This window comes from Scyliorhinus torazame, chromosome 2, assembly GCF_047496885.1.
Source record: "Scyliorhinus torazame isolate Kashiwa2021f chromosome 2, sScyTor2.1, whole genome shotgun sequence".
NCBI lineage: Eukaryota > Metazoa > Chordata > Chondrichthyes > Carcharhiniformes > Scyliorhinidae > Scyliorhinus > Scyliorhinus torazame.
In genome coordinates this window covers 357293591-357318644 of record NC_092708.1, presented here as the reverse complement: position 1 = coordinate 357318644, position 25054 = coordinate 357293591, and the positions used below count along the sequence as shown (strand labels likewise).

At 49.5% G+C, this 25054-nt stretch overlaps 1 protein-coding gene across 7 annotated transcripts in view; it reads right to left on the bottom strand.

Moving 5' to 3' along the window:
• The window catches only part of LOC140403830 (synaptotagmin-16-like), a 278502-nt gene that overhangs the window by 55701 nt on the left and 197747 nt on the right, over nt 1-25054 (bottom strand). For 5 of the 7 annotated variants that reach the window (XM_072492004.1, XM_072492040.1, XM_072492013.1 and 2 more), the window contains one exon: nt 11218-11913. The exons of the other annotated variants lie outside the window; for them this stretch is intronic. In XM_072492004.1, coding sequence (XP_072348105.1) covers nt 11218-11830 — 613 coding nt within the window. In that variant the 5' untranslated portion in view covers nt 11831-11913. The remainder of the gene's footprint in view (nt 1-11217; nt 11914-25054) is intronic. 7 annotated transcript variants of the gene reach the window in all.

The window sequence follows — 25054 nt, the reverse complement described above, 5'->3', positions numbered from 1 at the left end:
CCCGGGACACATTCCTCTATTCTCATTGCCATTACCTTGGCCAAGACCTTGGCATCTACATTGAGGAGGGAGATTGGTCTGTAGGACCCGCATTGTAGCGGATCCTTTTCCTTCTTTAAAAGAAGCGATATCGTTGCTTCTGACATAGTCGGGGGCAGTTGTCCCCTTTCCTTTGCCTCGTTGAAGGTCCTCGTCAGTAGCGGGGCGAGCAAGTCCAAATATTTTCTGTAAAATTCAACTGGGAATCCGTCCGGTCCCGGGGCCTTTCCCGTCTGCATGTTCCTAATTCCTTTCACCACTTCTTCTACCGTGATCTGTGCTCCCAATCCCATCCTTTCCTGCTCTTCCACCTTGGGAATTTCCAGCCGATCCAAAAACTCCATCATTCTCTCCCTCCCATCCGGGGGTTGAGCTTCATACAATTTTTTATAAAATGTCTTGAACACTTCATTCACTCTCTCCGCTCCCCGCTCCGTCTCTCCATCTTCGTCTCTCACCCCCCCTATTTCCCTCGCTGCTCCCCTTTTCCTCAATTGGTGTGCCAGCAATCTGCTCGCCTTCTCTCCATATTCATACTGTACACCCTGCGCCTTCCTCCATTGTGCCTCTGCAGTGCCTGTGGTCAGCAAGTCAAATTCCACATGCAGCCTTTGCCTTTCCCTATACAGTCCCTCCTCCGGTGCTTCCGCATACTGTCTGTCCACCCTCAAAAGTTCTTGCAACAACCGCTCCCGTTCCTTACTCTCCTGCTTCCCTTTATGTGTCCTTATTGATATCAGCTCCCCCCTAACCACCGCCTTCAACGCCTCCCAGACCACTCCCACCTGAACCTCCCCATTGTCATTGAGTTCCAAGTACTTTTCAATGCATCCCCTCACCCTTAAGCACACCCCCTCATCCGCCATTAGTCCCATATCCATTCTCCAGGGTGGACGCCCTCTTGTTTCCTCCCCTATCTCCAAGTCTACCCAGTGTGGGGCATGATCCGAAATGGCTATAGCCGTATATTCCGTTCCCCTCACCCTCGGGATCAATGCCCTACCCAACACAAAAAAGTCTATGCGTGAATAGACTTTATGGACATAGGAGAAAAACGAGAACTCCTTACTCCTAGGTCTACTGAATCTCCACGGGTCCACCCCTCCCATCTGCTCCATAAAATCCTTAAGCACCTTGGCTGCTGCCGGCCTCCTACCAGTCCTGGACTTCGACCTATCCAGCCTTGGTTCCAACACCGTGTTAAAGTCTCCCCCCATTATCAGCTTTCCGGTCTCTAGGTCTGGGATGCGTCCTAGCATTCGCCTCATAAAATTGGCATCGTCCCAATTCGGGGCATACACGTTTACCAACACCACCATCTCTCCCTGTAATTTGCCACTCACCATCACGTATCTGCCCCCGTTATCCGCCACTATAGTCTTTGCCTCGAACATTACCCGCTTCCCCACTAATATAGCCACCCCCCTGTTTTTCGCATCCAGCCCCGAATGGAACACCTGCCCTACCCATCCTTTGCGCAACCTAACCTGATCTATCAGTTTCAGGTGCGTTTCCTGTAACATGACCACATCTGCTTTAAGTTTCTTAAGGTGTGCGAGTACTCGTGCCCTCTTTATCGGCCCGTTAAGTCCCCTCACGTTCCACGTGATCAGCCGAGTTGGGGGGCTTCCCCCCCCCCCCCCCTTGCCGGTTAGCCATCATCTTTTTCCAGCTTCTCGCCCAGTTCCCACGCGGCTGTATTTCTCCCAGACGGTGCCCCCCCGCCCATCCTTTCCCGCACCCACTCCCCCCTTTCCCCAGCAGCAGCAACCCAGTAATTCCCCCCTCCCCCCCCCCCCGCTAGACCCCCCGCTAGCGTAATTACTCCCCCCATGTTGCTCCCAGAAGTCAGCAAACTCTGGCTGACCTCGGCTTCCCCCCGTGATCACGGCTCGCCCCGTGCGGTGCCCCCTCCTTCCTGCTTCTCTATTCCCGCCATAATTATCATAGCGCGGGAACCAAGCCCGCGCCTCTCCCTCGGCCCCGCCTCCCATGGCCAACGCCCCATCTCCTCTCCCTCCCCACCTCCCCCCATCACCACCTGTGGGAGAAAGAAAAGTTACCATACCGCAGGATTAATCATACAATACAATCCCTCTTCGCCCCCCCCCCCCCCACTCGTCCCACCACTTTGTCCAAACGTTCATTTTCGTAGTCCAATCATTCCAATTTTTCTTCTACAATAAAAGTCCACGCTTCATCCGCCGTCTCAAAGTAGTGGTGCCTCCCTTGATATGTGACCCACAGTCTTGCCGGTTGCAGCATTCCAAACTTTATCTTTTTTTTGTGAAGTACCGCTTTGGCCCGATTAAAGCTCGCCCTCCTTCTCGCCACCTCCGCACTCCAATCTTGATAGACGCGGATCACCGCGTTCTCCCATTTACTACACCGAGTTTTCTTCGCCCATCTAAGGACCATTTCTCTATCCTTAAAACGGAGAAATCTCACCACTATGGCTCTGGGAGCTTCTCCTGCTCTCGGTCCTCGCACCATAACTCGGTATGCTCCCTCCACCTCCAACGGACCCGTCGGGGCCTCCACTCCCATTAACGAGTGCAGCATCGTGCTCACATATGCCCCGACGTCCGCCCCCTCCACACCTTCAGGAAGGCCAAGAATCCTCAAGTTGTTCCTCCTTGCGTTATTTTCCAGTGCCTCCAACCTCTCCACAGATCGTTTCTGGTGTGCCTCCTGTATCTCCGACTTCACCACCAGGCCCTGTATATCGTTTTCATTCTCAGCTGCTTTCGCCTTCACGACCCGAAGCTCCTGCTCCTGGGTCTTTTGTTCCTCTTTCAGCCCTTCAATCGCCTGTAATATCGGGGCCAACAACTCTTTCTTCATTTCCTTTTTTATCTCCTCCACGCAGCGTTTCAAAAACTCTTGTTGTTCAGGGCCCCATATGAGACTGCCACCTTCCGACGCCATCTTGGTTTCTGCTTGCCTTCCTTGCCGTTGTTCCAAAGGATCCGCTGCAATCCGGCCACTTTCCTCTCCTTTTTCCATCCGTGTCCAGGGGGAACACCCTTCTGGTTTACCGCACGGTGTTTTCAGCCGTTAAAATTGCCGTTGGGGCTCCTATCAAGAGCCCAAAAGTCCGTTTCACAGGGAGCTGCCGAAACGTGCGACTCAGCTGGTCATCGCCGCACCCGGAAGTCCAGAACTTGAATTTTTTAAAGATTTCTTCTGCGCTGGCACCGGCGATGGTGAGCAGAAGCTCTGTCTTTTCAGCATCGGCCATGTCTTCTAGTTCGGCTGCTACCAGGAAGATTTTAAACATTTGCCGGAATGCCCGCCAGTTTTTGCGGAGATCGCCATGGCCCTAGAGCCGACGGGGAACCCGGGTCTCGAACATCTTGCCTGGGTATTGTTGCTGGTTGTCACTGTACGCTGAGGTATGGCTATGTGGATTGAAACAGTTCACTCTGGTACCATGATTTGTTATGTTCTAGGTGTAACATAAGCGGCTTCCTTGTGGTGCACTTGACAAAGGAAGGTTCAGACGTGGAGATAATTTCAACACGTTTATTAAACTATTTACACTTCTATTACTCGGGTTCGACACTACTGCTAATCCTACTATAGCTACCCAGACTGACTAACCAGTTGCTGCAATGCACGTGGTGGGAGTGATATTGAATCAACCCTGTGTCTCTACTCACTGACTGTCTCCACTGGAAAGAGGCAGATCATGTGTGTGGTGCCCTTTATATATGGGTTGGTGTAATGCCCTCCTGTGGTTGTGTCACCTCTATGTGTATCGTGAATGTCCATTGATCGTGTCCTATCTAACTGATCTATTGGTTGAGTGTATGTGTGTGATGTCTCCGGTGCTCCCTCTAATGTCTAGCTAGCCTACATGTATTTACATTGATGCACATCACCACAACAGGCAGAGGCTATAATGGGTACACGTGATCCACGGGGTGGCATAGCAGCCTCGCGGGCGCTGAGACACCGCACCCCACCAATGGCGGCCCACAATGGCTGGGGCTGCCCCCCGGGGAAATCTGGTGTTTTTGACATGTTCTCTCCGGAGAGTACCAAAAGAAAGCAATCCATTAGATATTGGAACTTTACTGAAAAGCCTTGTAGCCTACAGGAAGCATCCCAACATAATCCAGGAGGGCAGTCACTTCCAGGTGGTCCCAGCTTTTGTTTTGTGGTTCTGGCCATAAAGCTGTGACTGGCACCTTCAGGTCTAACTGTGAATATCTGAAAGTAGCACTGGGAAGGGGGAAGGAAGGGGAATTGCTGCACAATTATTGGATTAGCTGGAAAACAATGTAGTCTTTGAAAATCATGTTGTGCTTCCTCTGTAGGTCAAACTTTTGTATTGACAAGAGCAAATTTTGTCAGTGTCCTCAGTTGTTTAAATTGGCTCAGGTCACAGTTCATTGTGTTCTGCTGAGCAGGATGTCCAGTGTAACGCAAGTGCTGAATGCTGTGAATCACAGCCATGTGGCCCAAGAAAGAAGGAAAAACAACAAATTAACAGTGATCGCTGCTCAGTGGAGATCCAAGGCAAAGTGGTATCTTTTTCTTCTTTTTTTGAAACTTGGACCAGGATTTTACACTTGCAAAGTGGGATATTGCATTCTGCACATACGTAAAATATAACGTGATAACATAGGGCTATGAACCCAATGTCAGTATGTTAGTTTCCCATACACCAACGCTTGTCTGCCATTTAGCAAAAAAATCATTAATGCGCAATTGTGCTTGTTAACAAGTTAACTGTGGCAGTTGACTGCGGCACAGCGGCACAGTGTGCCATCTCACTGCCATCTCACAGCGCCAGAACCCGGGTTTGATTCCAGCCTTGGGTGACTGTGTGGAGTTTGCCCTTTCTCCCTGTCTGCGTGGATTTCCTCCGGGTGCTCCGGTTTTCTCCCACAGTCCAAAAATGTGCAGGTTAGGTGGATTGGTCATGCTAAATTGCCCTTAGTGTCCAATGATGTGCAGGTTAAGAGGGGATACGGGGATAGGGCGGGGGAATGGGCCTAGGTAGGGTGCTCTTCCAGAGGGTTGGTGCAGACTTGATGGGCCAAATGGCCTCCTTCTGCACTGTAGGAATTCTATGATTCAATCCTATGACCTGAATATTATGCTACCCATGCAATAATCTGGTTGACATTAACAAGTGGGAAAAGGTGGGGAGTTTGCATTTTCACCATCTGAGGTGAAAGGGTGGGAAGTAAGGGGGTGCCTCATTTGGGGGATGCCTTGAGCAAATTGGGGGCATTCCCCCCCCCCACCCCCTTCTCTCTCTCTCCCTCCCCCCGCCTCTCTCCCCCCCCCCCCCCCCTGAGTTGATGCCCTCTTTTGTGTCTCTCCATCTGGCCTCCAGAATCTCCCCACCCCTAAACCTCTCCCTAGTGTGCCTGATGCCTTCCTTCCCAAAAGTCTGGGTCCCATGGGATCCATGACTCTCTTTTCATTGGGTCAGCCAGCAGTCCCAGGAGCATCCAGTACTGTAGTTATTTTCAAAGTGGGGGGGGTCACGACCCGCAGATGGGTCATGGGATGGTGTAGAATGGGTCACCAAAAGGTCACCAAAAATGATCCCCAACGATCGCCTGGCCATTTTTTTCATTTTCCCTCTCGGTAAATTCTCACTGCAGTACAGTGTGTGACCACGTGAGGCTGATGTAGTAGCCAGTGCCATGGACTTCCTTGCCTCTCTGGGCCACAATGTAGTTGGGGCAGTTTGCAGTTAGAACATAGAACACAGAACAGTACAGCATAGTACAGGCCCTTCGGCCCACAATGTTGTGCCGACCACTTATCCTAATCGAATATCAACCGAACCTACACCCCTTCAATTTACTGCTGTCCAGGTGCTTTAAGAGTCGCTTAAATGTCCCTATTGACTCTGACTCCGCCACCTCCGCTGGCAGTGCATCCCACGCACCCACCACTCTCTGTGTAAAGAACCTACCTCTGACATCTCTCCTATACCTTCCTCCAATCACCTTAAAATAATGTCCCCTCGTGACAGCCATTTCCACCCTGGGGAAAAGTCTCTGGCTATCCACTCTATCCATGCCTCTCATCACCTTGTACACCTCTATCAAGTCACCTCTCTTCCCTCCAGTGAAAAAAGCCTCAGCTCCCTCAACCTTTCTTCATAAGAGTGACCTGTAAAAGTCTCTTTGGGTGGCATTTCCTGCTACTGCGTTCAGCGTCGGGATCTGTCTTATTTCTTGAGTTCAGCGTGTCACTAACAAACCCCGTGCGTCCTTTATAATTCTGAGTTAACCCGGATGCACAGCCTCCTCCAGCCCTACAAGCCCCTATGTCCACTCCTTCCACTTCCGAATTGTCTCTCCACATCGAGATTATTGTCCTCAAGGACGCTTTTTTTTTCATCACCCCCCCCCCACCCCGCCCCCGCTGCTATCCACACCATCTTCCCAGGTACTCGTCCCCAAGCATCCGTGTGGCGACATGGACTCCATCAGCTGAATTGGTTCCTGGACCGCAAGGACTTTTGCTTCTAGCTTTATCAGGACTTCAAGTGTTTGCCAAAGGTGGCATTAGCTGGCGACGGAACTACACTCATGTATACAGGAGCCGGTAACATGTTGCAGGTGTACGGAATGGAATGTGTCTGCACGATTGGCATATTGGCCAGCTGAGTTGGGCCCAGCATTGTTTTTTTAAAGCATATTTTCAGTCTGTTTTCAGTCTGTTACATATTTACCTGGGAAATGGTGCTGAATGGCGTTCAGAGACATTCTGTCTGACCGTCATTCTGTCTGTTCTTAGTTCAGCCTTTCGGACTTCTTTCTGAAGTGGAAGTTTTAAGTTAAATTTCCTACCCGAGTTCATGTTAGGTTTTGAACGAGTGAACATGGCGCTGTTAAAACTGTGCAATATTGAGCCTGTTGATCTTTCCGGCGCTTGTAGGGTCAGAGGGAACCTAGATTGCATGTCCAATGATCCTTGAAGATACAAGAGATAAGCAGGTAAGGTGGTAAAGGCAGCATATGGGATGTTTTTTTCTTTATTGGCCAAAGTAATGGAGGTTATGCTAGAATCCCGGCCCTGGGTCACTGTCAATGTGGAGTTTGCACATCAGACAGAGTTCGTACAATATGAGCATCTATTTTGCTCAAATCTAAGGTAAAATACAAGCCGCTTGATACAGATACTCTGAGGCAACGCCATAGCTTCCAGGAATTTGGTGATTATATATTCTGCGTACTAAATTTCCTTTAGAGCTTGCTGCACTTGAATGTGTTTTACACGGTGAAACGTTATTGAGGGAAAAAAGTATCAAGGAAAAGCATAGTCCACAAAAGCAATTAGTAAATGTCGAGCCACATTCAGTCCAAAAACCATCAATGATCACGGCTTTGAATGATAAAGCATGAATTAGCTGCACTGTGTTAACAGAGGAAACCCATCAATGAATTAAGGGTAACTTGTAGATTAGGTTTGCAACAACACTTTGTTTGATAGCTCCAACTCTCAAAAATATTATTAGCATGAAGGAGAAACAACTTCCGTTCGAACGGATTAGAGGATCATTTGAACAAAAGAAAGGTGACAAAATTAGATTGGATTTTCTAATTGGTGTTATTTTAATGTGGGCGGTCGCCCATTTAATTTTAATATGCTCTCGCTGGCATTAAAATAATGCTGAGTGGGCATGCAGGGTCCGAGCTCAGTAATTATACTTTGAGCGTGATTCAATGACCTCATCACGCCCAACTTGGTATCGGGACCAAGCCGTTGAATCTCGGGAGATTGCAAGGCTTGAAACATGAAAGATTCAACTGAACCTCAGGAGACATCATGATCTGGATCCGGATCTCGCTGGACGGGTTCCAGATTTGCATATTTAAATGTGTGATAGGCACAGTTAACCATGCGTTCACCAGATTCACCCAGGGTCCAGGATTCACCAATCGCGACTGGGAGACCTCAAATGGGCGCCACAAACGTGGGCAAGTCATAACGGGACCCGGGGGGGTCTCTCAGGCCACAGGAGATCCTCGGGAGGTCGGGGACAGGGCAGGGTGGCACCCTGGCACTCCCTCTGGCACCCGGGCATCTTGGCACTGCTAGGCTGGCACTGCCACCTGGGTGTAACAGCCAGGCTGGCAGGGGTGCTGCCAGGGTGCCAGTGCCAAAGTGTCCATGCCCTTGAAAGGGGGGTTGAGAAGGGTATGAAGGGTAGGGGTGATGCTAAAAGGTGGAGTAAAAAGGGGAGTGAGAGGCCTGAAAAGGGGGGGGTTGGTGGCATTTCCCATGGATGGGGGGTGTGGGGGCCCTCAAGTGCACTTAGAAATCAGGGAATGCTTTCAAAATGGCGCCCCATTCTCTGAGCTGATCTCGCTGGCAGGATCTCACTGCTCCCCATTCAGAAACAATAACCCAAATTCTCCAGTCGTTGCAATTCACTTTTCCCATCAGCAGCGCACCCCCACCAGCGGGTTTCCTGGCAGGGTGGAGTGGCTACAATGGGAAATCCCGTTGTCAATTGGCAGGAAGAAAGAATCCTACCGCCAGCACATGCCTCACAGCTGAGAAACACACAGCAGGCGGACCGGAGAATTCCTCCCATGTTCGATGGCTTGGCCTGAGAGAGACTCCCTAAGGCCCCCAAAAATGACTAAGTGCGGGTGAATCCAGGTTTGAAATTCAAACACAGCCGGCGGGAAACACCCCATCACATTCGTCCAAAATGACACTGCAAACTTTTTTGCTTGAATCACGCCCTTTATCATGTGTGTGCTGGAGAGTGAGCCCTTGGCAGTATTTCTACTGCAGAGTCAAAATGTGGAAGGGCTTGAACTGACTCACTAGACATGGAGACGCGAATATGGGAAGTGAAGTTGGTCTTGTCCAATAGACTGATGGGGGTTTAAGAGGGAATTGGCATCAGGAAAAGAAAACCATATCCACTATAAAACAGGGAAACCATTCACTATCAAGCCATTCCGCACTTAGTGGGTACGATTCTCTGGCTGCCTTGCACCCAGCATCAATTCCACTATTTCTGGCGAATAGCGGGAGAGCCACAAATTAGGGTTTGCGATGGGTGCCGAACCGATCACGATGTTCCCGACCCACAGCACGCGACATGATCTGGTTCACACTCTCACTGGGCATGAACCAGACTTGCGTATTTAAATTAGTATTAAAATTACTTTGAATAGGCGCAGCTTGTTCGAGGCCGGGGTCTCTCAACTCCCAAGGTTCACCGGCCCCACCGGCACAGCCTGATAGCGCCGATCACTATTAGTCCCCATCAATGGAGATCAGACGTGATGACCATGCCAGGGGACCCAGAGGCGATTGGAGCCCCCTGGTGGTCAGGATCCGGGCAGGGCAGGGCCCTAGCATTGGCACTGTGCAGGTGCCCGGGACAATGCGGCACCCTGGCAATGCCACCATGGCACCCTGGAAGTGCCAATCTGGTGTGCCAATGGGCACTGCCAGGGTGCCAAGGAGGACTGCCATGGGGCAGGGTCTGGCGTGAAGGGGATCTGAAGGTGGGGGATATGAAGGTTGGGTATAAAGGGGGTGAAGGGTGGGTATGAAGAGAGGGGGTGTGAAGAGGGCTGAAAGGAGGGAGCTGAAAGAGGGGTGGCCTTAAATGTGGGGCCCTGAGGGACCCCATAGCGAGATATGCTCACTTGGGGAGGGAGGGTGGGGGCAATGCCCCGATCCCGACAAGCTTGGATGGGGGTGGTGCCAGGTCACCCTTATGCCTGAGTGAGGATGGGGGAGGGGGGGGGGGGGCGGTGATACAGGCATTTAGTGATGGGGGGGGGGGGGGTGAGATTGCCCCTCCGCGGTGGAGAGTTGGGGATGTTACCCCTGTCTGCGGGGGGGGGGGGGGGGTCGCAATGTCTGTGGGAGGGGGACTTGCAATTTAACATTGAGATCCGGATACCCTTTAAAAAGAGTGCCCCGATCTCGGAGGACGTGGTCTGGCCGGCATCTTTAGTTCCCTATTCCAGAAAAAAAATTCAAAATGTGGGATTCTTCAGTGAAAAACTCCCCAAGCTCCAAAAAGGTGTGGTGAACTGCGGCCTGAATCGCGCCCATACACCCTGCGATTTTCACCCAAAATTACACAAGTTGTTTTTTGGGAGAATTTCGGCCACTGTCATAGATCAATCTTTCTAACATAATGGTCGATGTCTCCGAAGGTACTTGCATCAAATGGGTGCGGGCAGCCAACTACACCCCCACCCCCCACCATAAATAGCAATTGGGGATCTTTTGCCTTGAATGTAACCCACTTAGGAGAAGGCACATCAAAATCAAAATAAAACTTGGGGAAATCGGTGGGGAATCACCTCAGCCACGTTTGACTATTAAGTGGTTCAAGAATTTCACGTGTGTGAAACTCGAGTTCAAAATGCCCTGGGACAGAACACAATGGACTGACGGACCTAGTTACTATTAAAGGAGGGTTAGGCATTATTTTAAAGATCGACTACATCCAAACTAGAATTCAGCCAAAAACAATGAACCTTTGTGTTAATCTTTAGGATATGTTTGTTCTGGGATTTGTCAAGCCGGTTTCCCCTCCCTCAGCCTAGTGCTTAGGAAGTTAAAAAGTGTCGGCATAATATTACTCTGTTGGCAGGTGATAATGGAACTTGAGATGTGAAGCAGGTACTTCTCAATACTGCTAGGAAGTCCTGTGACCATAAGTGAATGTTTTTCTTAACTATTTATAAAACCTAGTCATGCAGGACAAATAATTCAAGTACGGAAACTTTTAAAATTTTGGATGGTGGGCAAGATACAAGGACAACAAAATTCTGCACCCTTAATGATTTCACTTTTGGCCAATGAGGTGTCCAAAATTTGACAGCTTCTGGGCTTCAAAACAAACATTTTCGTAACAATTCATCTTTCACTTCAGCACACTTTGAATTTGATATTAGTTGCGTTTTAAATACCCTAATCTTGATTAAAATCTGTATAAACCAAAATACAATTGCACACATTATGACCAATCGTCATTTGCATAATTTTTAAAAGATGTTTCATCATCCTAAAATCATTCAAGCTATACATCAAAAATGGATGAAGTGGACCCCATAATCTGAGGCGGAATGAATTAATAAAAGATACAAAGATAGAAGAAAATGTAATTTATTGACAAATATTGAAGCTTTAAGTGGGAGCTTCTCTTTCTCTTCTTACCTGCCTGCCGTATCGTATCAGTTTCCGTATAATCTGCTTCACACTTCACATTGCTATAGTTGGGACCAACTCCAACCTGATTATCCAAGTGTTCTGTTTCCTCAGGAATAGCAGCCAGAGGCTCATCATCATAAAAATCCTCATTGCTGTATTTAATGGTCTTCACCACAGTTATATCTTTTGAATCTATCCCGTCATATGAAGCTGAAGCGTCTTGTCCTAAGTCTTCATCTTGAATATCAAACCTACTTCTATGAATCGTACCTTCATCATGATGCAATCCCATTTCAGCAGCTTGACATTCGGACGGCTCCAAACCTTCAGCAGTTGCTGCCTCCAAATGGCCTACTGTGTAATCCTTGCCCAGAGAACCATCATCGGCAGCAGCATTTAAAGCTGAATCTCGTTTCAGGGCCAGACCTTGCTCCTGATCCTCTCGCTCTACTCTTGCTGAGGAGTTTGAAGCCTCAGAGGTCGGCGTTTGATTAGATGCACCTTGACGAAGGTTTAGCAAGGTGCTCGAAATGGAACTCCCAGCCTGTTGAACCGATTCAGACATCTGTGACATCCAAACAGAGAACGGACCCTTCTTCGGAATTTCTTCAGAAGCCATGACTAATGGAATGCACAACGCTTGATCACAAAATGGTCCAGCTCTTTTTATTTGTCAACATGCCCCAGTCAGTTTGTTGTGAGCTACAGAATGAGGATCATAATCAATTAAAATCAGTCACTCCCAAGAAGCAACCACTGCTCCCTAAAGTAGCACAAGGCACTGCGATAGAACACCAGACCAATAGAGAAATAAGAAAAGCCAACCCACAACAATCAAGCACTATAATCACAAAATAAAGAGTTACTCATCAAAACAGGCCAGCTTAAGGTCCATCAATGTCATTAATTTCGGCGTCATATAATTCACATCATTTTCTTAAAGCAGAAAATAGCAGGATCCTCTGGAAAGGTGACTAAAATATTAATTCTATAGCACTGATTCTTGTGCAAAGACAGTTGGCTACAGCCATCACAGGGATCGGAACCTGGGCTGTGGAAATTAACACAACCCTTTGCATTGAAGGAGGGAGTGACGTTCAGTCCCCGCACCTGTAATGCATCCTGCTAACCAAGGAATAACCAACAATGGTGTGTGGCAATGTCATTTTTAAATCAATAAAACTACTTTAGATCCCTCTGCCCCACCATTTATGTGCAGTTGCCTCAGCTCCATTTCAGAATTCCCTTTTATAAAATTCTTTCTTTGCCCATATCTCTCTTCCCCATGACCACATCTCTCAAAACGCAATTCCTTGACCAAGCATTTGGCCAGCACCATTAATAGTTTCTAAGAAGCATCTTGGTGCTTTTCTAAGTTAAAGACTCAACATAAATCCAAATTTTGGACTTCCGGGTGCGGCGATGACCAGTTGAGTCGCACGTTTCGGCACCTCCCATTGGAACGGACTTTTGGGCTCTTATTAGGAGCCCCAACCGCAATTTTTGACAGCTAAAACCATTGTGCGGTGAAATAGAAGGGAATCCCCCCGGATATATATGGAGAAAGGAGAGAGTAGTGGCTGGATTGCAGAGGATCCTCAGGAGCAGCGGCAAGGAAGGGAAGCACGAAGCAAGATGGCGGCAGAAGGAGGCCGTTCGGTGTGGGGCCCGGAACAGCAAGAGTTCCTGCGGCGCTGTGTGGAGGAGCTGAAGAAGGAGGTGTTGGCCCCGATGCTACAGGCGATTGAAGGGCTAAAGGAGGCACAGAAGACCCAGGAGTTGGAGCTTCGTGATGTGAAGGCAAAGGCTGCCGAGAATGAGGATGAAATACAGGGCCTCGTGGTAAAGACAGAGACGCACGAGGCACTGCATAAAAGGTGTGTAGAGAGGCTGGAAGCCCTGGAGAATAACTCGAGGAGGAAGAACTTAAGAGTTTTGGGTCTTCCTGAAGGTGCAGAGGGGGCGGACGTCGGGGCATATGTGAGCACATTGCTTCACTCGTTAATGGGACCGGAGGCCCCGACGGGCCCCTTGGAAGTGGAGGGAGCATATCGAGTCCTTGCGCGAAGACCAAAGGCAGGAGAAATACCTTGAGCCATAGTGGTGAGGTTTCACCGCTATAAGGACAGGGAGATGGTCCTGAGATGGGTGAAAAAGACACGGAGCTGCAGGTGGGAGAATGCGGTGATCCACGTGTACCAGGATTGGAGTACGGAGGTGGCGAGAAGGAGGGCGAGTTTCAATCGGGCCAAGGCGGTGCTACATAGAAAGAAAGTTAAATTTGGAATGCTGCAGCCAGCGAGACTGTGGGTCACACACCAAGGGAAACATCACTACTTCGAGACGGCAGAAGAGGCGTGGACATTTATTGTAGAGGAGAAGTTGGACTAGACTGGAGAGAGAAAGAGTTTCTGTAATAAAGTAGTGGGGGGATTGTATGGGACGGGGACGGGGGAAGACATTTTCTCTATTCCCCTCGTTGGGGGGGGGGGGGTATGGTGAACTGTGGGCGCCGGTGGGGAAGGAGAGGGGGAAGGAGAGAGGGAGCTGCGCCATTAGGGGCGGGGCCGAGTGGGAAACGCAGGCTTTGTTCCCGCGCTATGGTAATTGCGGCGGGAAAGGGAGCGCAGGAAGGAGGGGGCCTTACACAATGGGGGGCCAAGGATAAACGGGGGAAGCCGAGGTCAGCCAGAGTTTGCTGACTTCTGGGAGCAACATGGGGGGAGCAATTACGCTAGAAAGGGATCTAGGGGGGGGTTAACTGGGTTGCTGCTGCTAAGGGAAAGGGGGAGCTGTTATGGGGCGGGGTGGTCGGGATGGGAGGACACCGTCGGGGGGACAAACGGGACCGTGGGAACCGGGTGAGGAGCTGGTCTAAAAAAGGGGATGGTTGGTCGACATTGGGGGGGGGGGTAAAGAGCCCCCCGACCCGGTTGATCACGTGGAATGTGAGAGGGCTGAATGGGCCGATTAAGAGGGCAAGGGTACTCGCGCACCTAAAGAAATTAAAGGCAGATGTGGTCATGCTACAGGAGACGCATCTGAAACTGGCGGATCAGGTCAGATTACGTAAAGGATGGGTGGGACAGATATTTCATTTGGGCTTGGATGCGAAAAATAGAGGGGTGGCTATATTAGTGGGGAAACGGGTAGTGTTTGAGGAGAGGACCATAGTAGCGGACAGTGGGGGTAGATACGTGATGGTGAGTGGCAGATTACAAGGGGAAGCAGTGGTTCTGGTGAACGTATATGCCCTGAACTGGGATGATGCAAACTTCATGAAGCGTATGCTGGGGCGTATCCCGGACCTGGAGGCGGGAAAGTTGGTAATGGGGGGAGATTTCAACACGGTGCAGGATCCAGGGCTGGACCGGTCCAGGTCTAGGACCGGGAGGAGGCCAGCAGCGGCCAAGGTGCTAAAGGACTTCATGGAGCAGATGGGAGGAGTAGATCCCTGGAGATTCACTAGGCCCAGGAGTAGGGAGTTTTCCTTCTTCTCTCATGTCCACAAGGTGTATTCTCGGATAGACTTCTTTGTCCTGGGAAGGGCACTGATCCCGAAGGTGACAGGGACGGAGTATTCGGCCATAGCCATCTCGGACCATGCCCCACATTGGGTAGATCTGGTAGTAGGAGAGGAAAAGGAACGGCACCCACTCTGGAGATTAGATATGGGACTGTTGGTGGATGAGGGTGTGTGTGTAAGGGTGAGGGGATGTATCGAAAGGTACCTGGAGATTAACGATGATGGAGAGGTTCAGGTGGGAGTGGTCTGGGAGGCACTGAAGGCGGTGGTCAGAGAGGAACTGATTTCCATAAAGGTCCATAAGGGGAAACAAGAGAGTAAAGGGAGGGAGCGATTGTTGAGAGAAATTTTGAGGGCGGATAGGCAGTATGCAGAGGCTCCGGATGAGGGACTGTACAGGGAAAGACGAAGGTTGCATACGGAATTTGACTTGCTGACCACGGGCAGGGCAGAGGCACAATGGAGGAAGGCACAGGGAGTACAGTATGAGTACGGAGGGAAGGCGAGCCGGTTACTGGCCCAACAATTGAGGAAGAGAGGGGCGGCGAGGGAGATAGGTGGGGTGAGGGACGAGGAGGGTGAGATGGAACGGGGAGCAGAGAGGGTGAACGGGGTGTTTAAGGCATTTTATGAGAGGCTGTATAAGGCTCAACCCCCGGAAGGGAAGGAGGGAATGATGCACTTCCTGGATCAGCTGGAATTCCCGAAGGTGGAGGAGCAGGAGAGGACAGAATTGGGAGCACAGATTGAGGTGGAGGAGGTGGTAAAAGGGATTGGGAGAATGCAGGTCGGGAAGGCCCCGGGACCAGATGGGTTCCCGGTGGAATTTTATAGGAAACACATGGACCTACTAGCCCCGCTTCTGACGAGAACCTTTAACGAGGCCAGGGAAGAGGGGACGTTGCCCCCGACGATGTCGGAGGCGACGATATCGTTGCTCCTGAAGAGGGACAAAGACCCGCTGCAGTGCGGGTCTTACAGGCCTATCTCCCTTCTGAATGTAGATGCCAAGTTCTTGGCCAAGGTGATAGCGACGAGGATAGAGGATTATGTCCCAGGGGTGGTTCACGAGGATCAAACTGGGTTTGTTAAGGGGAGACAGTTGAACACTAATATACGGAGGCTGCTAGGTGTGATGATGATGTCCCCGCCGGAGGGAGAGGCGGAGATAGTGGTGGCGATGGACGCTGAGAAAGCATTTGCTAGAGTGGAGTGGGATTACCTGTGGGAAGTTTTGAGGAGATTTGGATTTGGAGAGGGGTTTATTGGGTGGGTTCAGCTTTTATATAGGGTCCCGGTGGCAAGTGTGATCACAAACAGGCAGAGATCTGACTACTTCCGTCTATATAGAGGGACAAGACAGGGGTGTCCCCTGTCCCCGATACTGTTTGCGTTGGCAATTGAGCCACTGGCCATAGCGCCGAGGGGCTCTAGGAAGTGGAGGGGAGTACTTAGGGGAGAAGAGCACCGGGTGTCATTATACGCGGATGATTTGTTGTTGTATGTCGCGGACCCAGTGGAGGGGATGCCTGAGATAATGCAGACACTCAGGGAGTTTGGGGAATTTTCGGGATATAAACTGAATATGGGGAAGAGTGAGCTGTTTGTGATGCATCCTGGGGAACAGAGCAGGGGAATAGATGATTTGCCGCTGAGGAGAGTAACAAGGGATTTTCGGTACCTAGGGATCCAGATAGCCAGGAACTGGGGAACCTTGCATAAGCTTAATTTAGGAAGATTGGTGGAGCAGATGGAAGAGGATTTTAGGAGATGGGACATGGTGCCCCTGTCACTGGCGGGTAGGGTGCAGGTAGTCAAAATAGTGGTCCTTCCACGATTTCTTTTTGTGTTCCAGTGCCTCCCTGTGATGATTACCAAGGCTTTTTTCAAAAAAGTGGATAAGAGCGTTATGAGCTTTGTGTGGGCTGGGAAGACCCCAAGAGTGAAGAGGGGGTTCCTGCAGCGTAGCAGAGATAGGGGGGGACTGGCACTGCTGAGCTTAAGTGACTATTATTGGGCCGCCAATATATCAATGGTATGCAAGTGGATGGGGGAAGGGGAGGGAGCGGCGTGGAAAAGACTAGAGATGGCGTCCTGTAGGGGAACCTGCCTGCAAGCATTAGCGACAGTGCCTTTACCGTTCTCCCCGAAAAAGTACACCACAAGTCTAGTGGTGGTGGCAACACTGAAAATTTGGGGGCAGTGGAGACGGCATAAGGGAGTGACGGGTGCCTCGGGGAGGTCCCCGATAAGGATCAACCATAGGTTTGTCCCGGGGAAGATAGATGGGGGATTTAAAGTCTGGCAGAGAGCAGGGATTGTGCAATTGAGGGATTTGTTCCTAGACGGGACGTTTGCGAGTCTGGGAGCACTGACGGAAAAATATGGGTTGCCACCGGGGAATGCATTACGGCATATGCAACTGAGGGCTTTTGCGAGGCAACAGGTGAGGGAATTTCCGCAGCTCCCGGCGCAACAGATTCAGGACAGGATGATTTCGGGGGCATGGGTGGGGGATGGTAGGGTATCAGATGTATACAGGGAAATGAGAGACGAGGGGGAGATCATGGTGGATGAGCTGAAGGGAAAATGGGAAGAGGAGCTGGGGGAAGAGATCGAGGAGGGGCTGTGGGCAGATGCCCTAAGTAGGGTAAACTCTTCGTCCTCATGATTTTTAAGATTGTAGTTTCGTCGGGCCGTATGGTCGGCACGGGCTTGGAGGGCCGAAGGGCCTGTTCCTGTGCTGTACATTTCTTTGTTCTTTGTTTGTTCATGCGCCAGGCTCAGCCTGATACAATTCAAGGTTCTACATAGGGCGCATATGACTGGAGAAATGTTAAGTAGATTTTTTGGAGTGGAGGACAGGTGCGGGAGATGCGCGGGAAGCCCAGCGAACCACACCCACATGTTTTGGTCATGCCCGGCACTACAGGGGTTCTGGGTGGGGGTGGCAAATGTGCTTTCGAAGGTGGTGGGGGTCCGGGTCGAGCCAGGCTGGGGGTTGGCTATATTCGGGGTTGCAGAAGAGCCGGGAGTGCAGGGGGCGAGAGAGGCTGATATTTTGGCGTTTGCGTCCCTAGTAGCCCGGCGAAGGATATTGCTTATGTGGAAGGAAGCTAAGCCCCCGGGCGTGGAGGCCTGGATAAACGACATGGCAGGGTTTATAAAATTGGAGCGGATAAAGTACGCACTAAGAGGTTCGGCTCAAGGGTTCACCAGGCGGTGGCAACCGTTCCTTCCTTGACTACCTCGCAGAACGATAAGAGAAATGGGGAAGGTAGCAGCAGCAACCAGGGGGGGGGGGGGGGGGCACACGGGCCCTCAGGGGTTTCCTATAGTTGTTTGTATATTAGCTATTTATACTGGCGTGTGGGACTCCATTGTTTTGGAGAGTTATTATTTTGTTGTTGGCAGTTGCCGTTTAGATAATATATTATTTATTTGTTAAAAAACGGTCATTATTATTTATATTGTTTTAAAGTTGTAAAAAGGGGAAAATCCTGTACTGTTCTTGTTTGACCGAAAAAATTTGAATAAAATATATATTTTTGAAATAAAATAAAAATAAATCCAAATTTTGTATTTCCAATGGGAGAAAGGCAAGTTGAAGGAACAATGCTGACCTTAAAATTCTCTACAGACTATCAGGGAGACAACCATTTATTTCATTTTGTTCCCCCAACAAATCCCTTCTTTTTTTGCCTTTCCTCCTGTTTCTCTGCAGATGTTGCATTTCTGGTTACATTTCCACAGCTGGTGCGAGCTCTCCAGTACCTCATATGTGTGTCTGTGTGACAGTGACATTTCCTTTTGTTACTTACACTGTATTATGTTCACAGACCTGGTTGTAATTTCTCAGAAGGAACTGGGAAAGAATATCAACAATCTGGATCACTCATCATTGAAGAGCATCGCTAAGGGCATCAACACGATGGCAGAGCCAGATGATACAGGGGCAACCGAGGTTCGAACCAGCTGTCCCTCCATCCCAAAGTGAACTCCAGGGCCCTATGGACACCCAGCAGGAGGAGGGGGCGCTGCGTGCCAACTCGAACCCGTCCCATGGAATGGCGACGGTGGCCACCAGCTCCCCCGAGTTGCATCCATCTGATGAGGCCGCATCTCAAAGTTAGCACACCTGACAGAGTGGCACGGCTGTGCACGTGCCACCAACAAATGAGCGGGGCCCTCTGGCCCCAGAGGATGCCCGCCAAGGGCATCGAAGGCCACGTGACGAGGTAAACAGCTGGCTGCCTCCACCTCAGATGTGCATCTGGGGAAACACCTAGATGTAGTGGTGGAGCTAGGAGGTCCAAGCACATTGAGGATTACTGAGGCCACCGGGCGAGGGGGGGGGCACCATTGGGAGAGTGGGAAATTGTCAAAGCAATAAACACCCTTGACCACCAGCTGTATGATGCCTCTTTCACTTTCGTCCACAATGTGGGCCGACCTCCGAAGCCTTGGCCCATCTCTCCAGGCATCTACCCCTCTCCGTGGCAGTCACACATCCTCCGGCCATTGGCCTATCCCCCAGAGCTGTATCCCATCCCTTGGGTGTTGGGTTGCCTCCCGCAGTGTTCAGGCACAGTGTCCAGTCATCAAGGGGTGATTGGGATGCTAGGCAGTGACTCCCACATGCTACATGGCCCGCCTACCCACGGGAATCCACTTGGGTTGTGTGAAGTGAACTTACCCTCAATGGGGGTTATGGATGGTCGGTGGGGCAGATGGGCAGGGACAAGGGTTGTCCCCGGAATGGGTACACATGATCCAGGAGTTGGCACGTAGGTACCATGCGCTTGCTTCCTAGTGCCTCCCACTCTCCCATGGTGACCCTCCACTGCGGAGGCTGAATATATTCAAGAGGCGGCTAGATATAGCATTTGGGGTGAATGGGGTCAAAGGTTATGGGGAGACAGCAGGATTAGGCTATTGAGTTGGATGATCAACCCTAGTCATGTTAATTAGCGGAGCAGGCTCGAAGAGCCAAAAGGTCACCTCCTGCTCCTATCTTCTATGTATCTATGTTCCCCCAACCCCCGCCGAGCACTGGGGTGACAAGCACAGCATCCTCAGGCGCTTTGCCTGTGAGCAAAGATGGCTACTCCACTCCTTGGCTCCCCACTGTAGCCCTTCCACCAGGTTCACGTTTTTCAAAAGGAGCACTAATCGGTGCCAGCGTGACCACTTGCTGGAGAGGCCGCTGAATGACGGGAGGCCGTTGGATATTGGGGGGCTATTGTTAATTGTATGGAAATAGGGCTTAAGTGGTGATAATTGGTTTCTTGCCATGCTACGGCGAAATCCCGATTTTGCCTATGGGAGCGGGCTAGTTGCATTACAAACTGTTTGGCGCCTGGCACGGTTCTCGTTTTCGGTCTCTCCTGCTATTCGCTGGCTCGAGCGAGAGCGCAATGAGGCCAGAGAATCACGCTCTATACCTCCATTTCCCTCTGTTCCTTTTCCCAATTTCTTCCAATCAAAAGGTACCACCTCACACTTATCTATAATGAAGCTCATTTTCTTATTACATGCATATTCTCCAAAATTATGAATGTCTCCCTGTATTTTGTCACTGCCCTCCTCTGCATTAATTATATCCCTCTTTTGCCCACAAAAACTACACTTGTACTTCCAGATGTGATTTAGTTATGTAAATAGCGAAGAATGGTGGCCCCTGCATTGATCCTTGTGCAATGCCACTTCCCACCCTTTGTCAGTCTGAGTAACGTTGACACTCTGTTTTTCAGCTTTGTAGCTAACTTGCTATTCTTTGTGTTGCCTGCCCCCTGACTCCCCATGTTCTGACTTCAGATATCCAGTAACTTACCAAAGGTCTTTTGAAAACATAATGGCCTGAGTTTTTGCTCCCGATTCAGGTGCACATTCAGGAAAATTCCCAACTTCCCAAAACCAACTCAGGAGAAGTTTCCGATAACGGCTGGGATGTTGTGGGGTGAGATGGTGCATGCTGGAGTTGCATCTGCTGTCCCAAGAAACAATGCGGAGGAAGCCACAGGGGTTGCTGAGCACTGAGGCAGGTTGTTTCAAAGGCATACCTCTGTGCTTTGGGACTTTGTCCCAGTGTTCATGAAAGTGGTCCGGCCCCCTCGCCCTCACATACCCTCCCCATGGCCCCATTCATGCTAACCAATGCCACTTCATGCCCTCTACCCACGCCATAACACCTCATACCCTCAAAGCCAACATAAACTCTTCTACCCACCCTCCATTGCCACTTATGTATCCAGTCCATTGTGTATTTATCGTATGTCCTGTGTTTTTCATGTATGGAACTATGTGCCTGGTCGATACCTAGAACAGTACTTTTCACTGTGCTTCGGTACACGTGATAATGAATCCAAATCTAAGGGTATACAGGGGTAGTGCAGTAGACATAATGGCCCAAAGTTTTGTAGAGGTTGAAGGGCTCTGTGCCTCAGTCGAAATGTCACCAGAGCCCCGAATCCGGAAGTCCCTCACCTATACCTGGCACCTGCCGTTTTCACTGGTTGCTGGGGGTAACGGATGCAAGGGGGGGGGGGGGGGGGTTATTCACACATATGCAGTTCACGGGGGGCAGTGGCACATTTCAAAATGGGATTGCCTTCAATCAAAAGCAATTTTCCTCCCCGAGGTATTTGAAACACAACCCGTGAGATTTACAAATTTGAGGAAAATGTCTGAACCTACCAGAGTTCTTCGGAGAGGCCAGGTATCCTTTTGAAAGGATTCTCCGCCGGGGGTATACTCCGTTTTGCCGGCAGCCCGGGGGTTTCCCCACGGCGTGGGGTTGCCCGATAATGGGAAACCCCATTGGCCAGCCGGCGAAATGGAGCATCCCGTCGGCGTGCTGAGCCAGAAATCTGCCGCGGCCAGATGGAGAATCCAGCCCAATGTTTCAACTCCTTCTTCAAAGAATTCAATAAGGTTCGTCAAGAATAGCCATCCATTTTGAAATCCATGCTAACCGCTATTATATTTTCAGTTTCGAGAGTTTGGATTTTAATAAGGATTGTATTATGTTTCCTACCAATATCATTAAGTTAATTAGTCCATACTTCCCTGGATTTGTTCTCTCTCCCTTTGTAAACATAAGAATCCCATCTGCTATCCACCAGTCCTCTGGCACTATTCCCTATTCCAATGAATGTTTATATATCTGATCGTGCCTCAACCACCTCTTTAACTTATTTTAGTGTGTGCAGATTTGACCTAAAATGCAGCCTGTACAACATGGAGTACTCTCAGTATCTTTTAATTACTGGTATTATATGTTCTCTGCGTTGCAGTTATAGAAACACATTAATTTGTTGCAATTATCAAAAGGAAGTTCAGTTGTTTAAGGTCAATGGGAAATCCCGTTGTTGAACAACGAAAGGGCTGCTGGAACCATTCATTCTTCATTGGATAGACTTGTGTAATTAACAGAGAGAAATTGTGGCATCACATTGCAACTGGAAGCTGGAATATTGATGGAACATGTCCAGAATTGCATCAGTACCCCGGCATTGGGAATAATTTGAGTGCTAGCCACTCCAATTAGATAAAGGGAAAATAAAATGGGCGTTTCTGCTCCTTGGGATCCCCTAGAATAAAAATCAATGCCTGACTGATTATGGATCGTGGGGGCTTCACCTCCGTCATCTGGAGAGTAGCACATCCCCACCTCCTCCAATGGGTCTGCTGCCATTTTACGCTACAATGACCATTGATTGACAGCAGGCAGGATTTCTGTCTGTCTCTATGAGGAAGTCCCACCTTGTAGAGCTGCTGGTCAATCTGATTGGCCAACTCCAGGTCCAACAGGCACAGTGCTGCAGTGGTTGGAGGAGCACCTTGGGCTAAGTTTTGGGATACGGAGGTCAGGTAAGTGGCAGGAGTACCGATAAGGGGAGGGTAGGGGACACCTGTGGGAGTTGTGAAAGGGCGACTGGAGTCTCAGTGGATAGGCCGGGGAAGGGGCGCCAGAGAGGTCCGGAGGTCTTCAGGCCATCATGGGAGGGTGCCCACCATTAGAATGGGACTACCCAATGTTCCCACACTGGAGATGTAGGCTTTAAAATTTTTCTATTTCCCCCTCGCTCCACCAATGCCCCTGCTCCCCCCCCCCCGCCCCCCCCCCCCCCCCCACCCCAACTCCCATCTGCCTGCCAGCCTAAACCTTGAGGCTGGGCAGGAAAAGGCCCATAAGTGGTATTAAATAGCCACTTGTGGTCCTTAATTAGGGCAAGGGCACGTTCTCCTCCCATCCACCCCATGTAAAATTGCTTCCAGATTGGGTTGGGCAGGATCCCGGGGTGAATTATGTCCATGCAATCTCATGCTCCACCCCCTCCCCCACCTCAAAATCCACAAGAAGGAACGTAACATTCAGGCTCAGGTTAGGTGGATTGGCCATGATAAATTGCCCATTAAATGAAGTTAGGTGGGGTTACTGCGTTACCGGGATAGGGTGGAGCCGTGAGCCTGGGTAGGGTGCTCTTTCGGAGGAGGGTGCAGACTTGACGGGCCGAATTACCTCTTTCTGTACTGTAGGGATTCTTAAGGGGAAGCTGGAACAAAACATATGAGGGAGAATGGAATAAAAATCTCTATTGACAGGGGTCAATAAAAAGGGGTGGGAGGACGTTTGGGTGCAGCTGTAACATCAGTATGGACCAGTTGAGTAAAATGGCCTGCTTCTATGCTGTACACTGTATTTGATTCCATGGGCAGAATTTTATAGCCCCTCCCTCTAAGGGATTTTCCAGTCTCGCCAAAGTCAATGGACTTTTGAATGCCTCACCGTATTTTCCAGCCATGCCTGCCCGGCTGACAGGGCAGTAAAATCTGCCCAATGTATTGGAGTGAATTTCATCAGCACATTTAGATCTGTGCAGGTCCCCTGCTGCTGACCAAAACCCCTTAGAAAGCACATATGAACGTAAGTACCAGTAATTGGAAAAAATAGTTCACATTTGTAATGCTCATCCACACTTACCCTCCGTTGCTGAGAGCCGCAACAGTGAACAAAAGCAATAAGTGCATGCTTGCTCTAGTCTACAATGTCTAAGAATCCATAGGCATTTACCAAATTATAGGCACAAACCTCGCGGAAGGAGTTTTGCAAGTTCTGAATCTACTGGGTCAGCATAGTTTCTCCTTTCTTTTTAATGCAATGGCCATGGGGATATCTGCATGTCAGGACGTAAAGTTAAACATACTTACAGCTTTTATCCAAAGCTTTTTCTAAGTCTCCTAATACCCATTCATTTATAAATCCTACAACAGAACTGAACTTAAAATGGAATTAAAAAGAGAACACACTGGAAATATTCAGTAGGTCTGGCAGCGTCTGGGGAGAGAGAAACAGAGTTAATGTTTCGAGCCCGTATGACACTCCTTCAGAGCCCTTAAAATGGTTTGTGTATCGGCTCCATGGGAGTGAAGCAGTGTTGTAATATTAAAAATTCAACTAATTTGTTGGTAAAAGCAGAGGTGGGCAACATTGCGTAAATGTTATTGTAATTTTAATTAATTACTGACGTAGTGAGAATCACAAATGTTTATTGGGAGGAACAGGACAAATCTTCAAGTGCAGAAACTCCAAGGAGTACGTCATTACCTTCATATTGCCAGGAAGGTTGGGGAACAAGTGGCACCCTGGTGCAGAGGGTAGAGCAGGAACAGAAGGCATGCCAATGAAGATTTCAATAGCATTTGATTGAGAAAAGCTTGAAGAGCAAAAGCAGTTTTGTTACATTTTCATTTCTTGCTTTATTCCTCCTCCTGTGACTGTTCTTTTTTTCAACATAAAAAACAATCAAGCTGTTTAATTCCAAGAATTTCATAAAAAGGAATCAGACCTTGTGTCGTGTGTTGGGACAGAACCACACCTAGGTTCAATTCCAGCCTTGGGTGACTGTCTGTCACTTTCTATCCGTGTTTGTGTGGGTTTCCTCCGGGTGCTCCGGTTTCCTCCCACAGTCCAAAGGTGTGCAGGTTAGGTGGATTGGCCATGCTAATGTCCCTTAGTGTCCAGGGATGTGTATGTTAGATTAAAGGGTTATAGGAATAGGGCGGGGAAGTGGGATGGGGTGGGGTGCTCTTTCAGAGGGTAGGTGCAGACACGATGGGCCGAATGGCATCCTTTTGAATTGTAGGGATTCTATAGTTCTAAGTGACTTTGTGGGATTCAGATAGAGAAACTGATTATTTCAAATGTCAAAAATGAAATTCAAGTTCCTCAAACAGAAATTTTGTGTACCAATTTTCTTAGCCTTTGAAGCAAGTATGTCCTAGGTTGACCTATTATCTTAGTCACCATGGTAG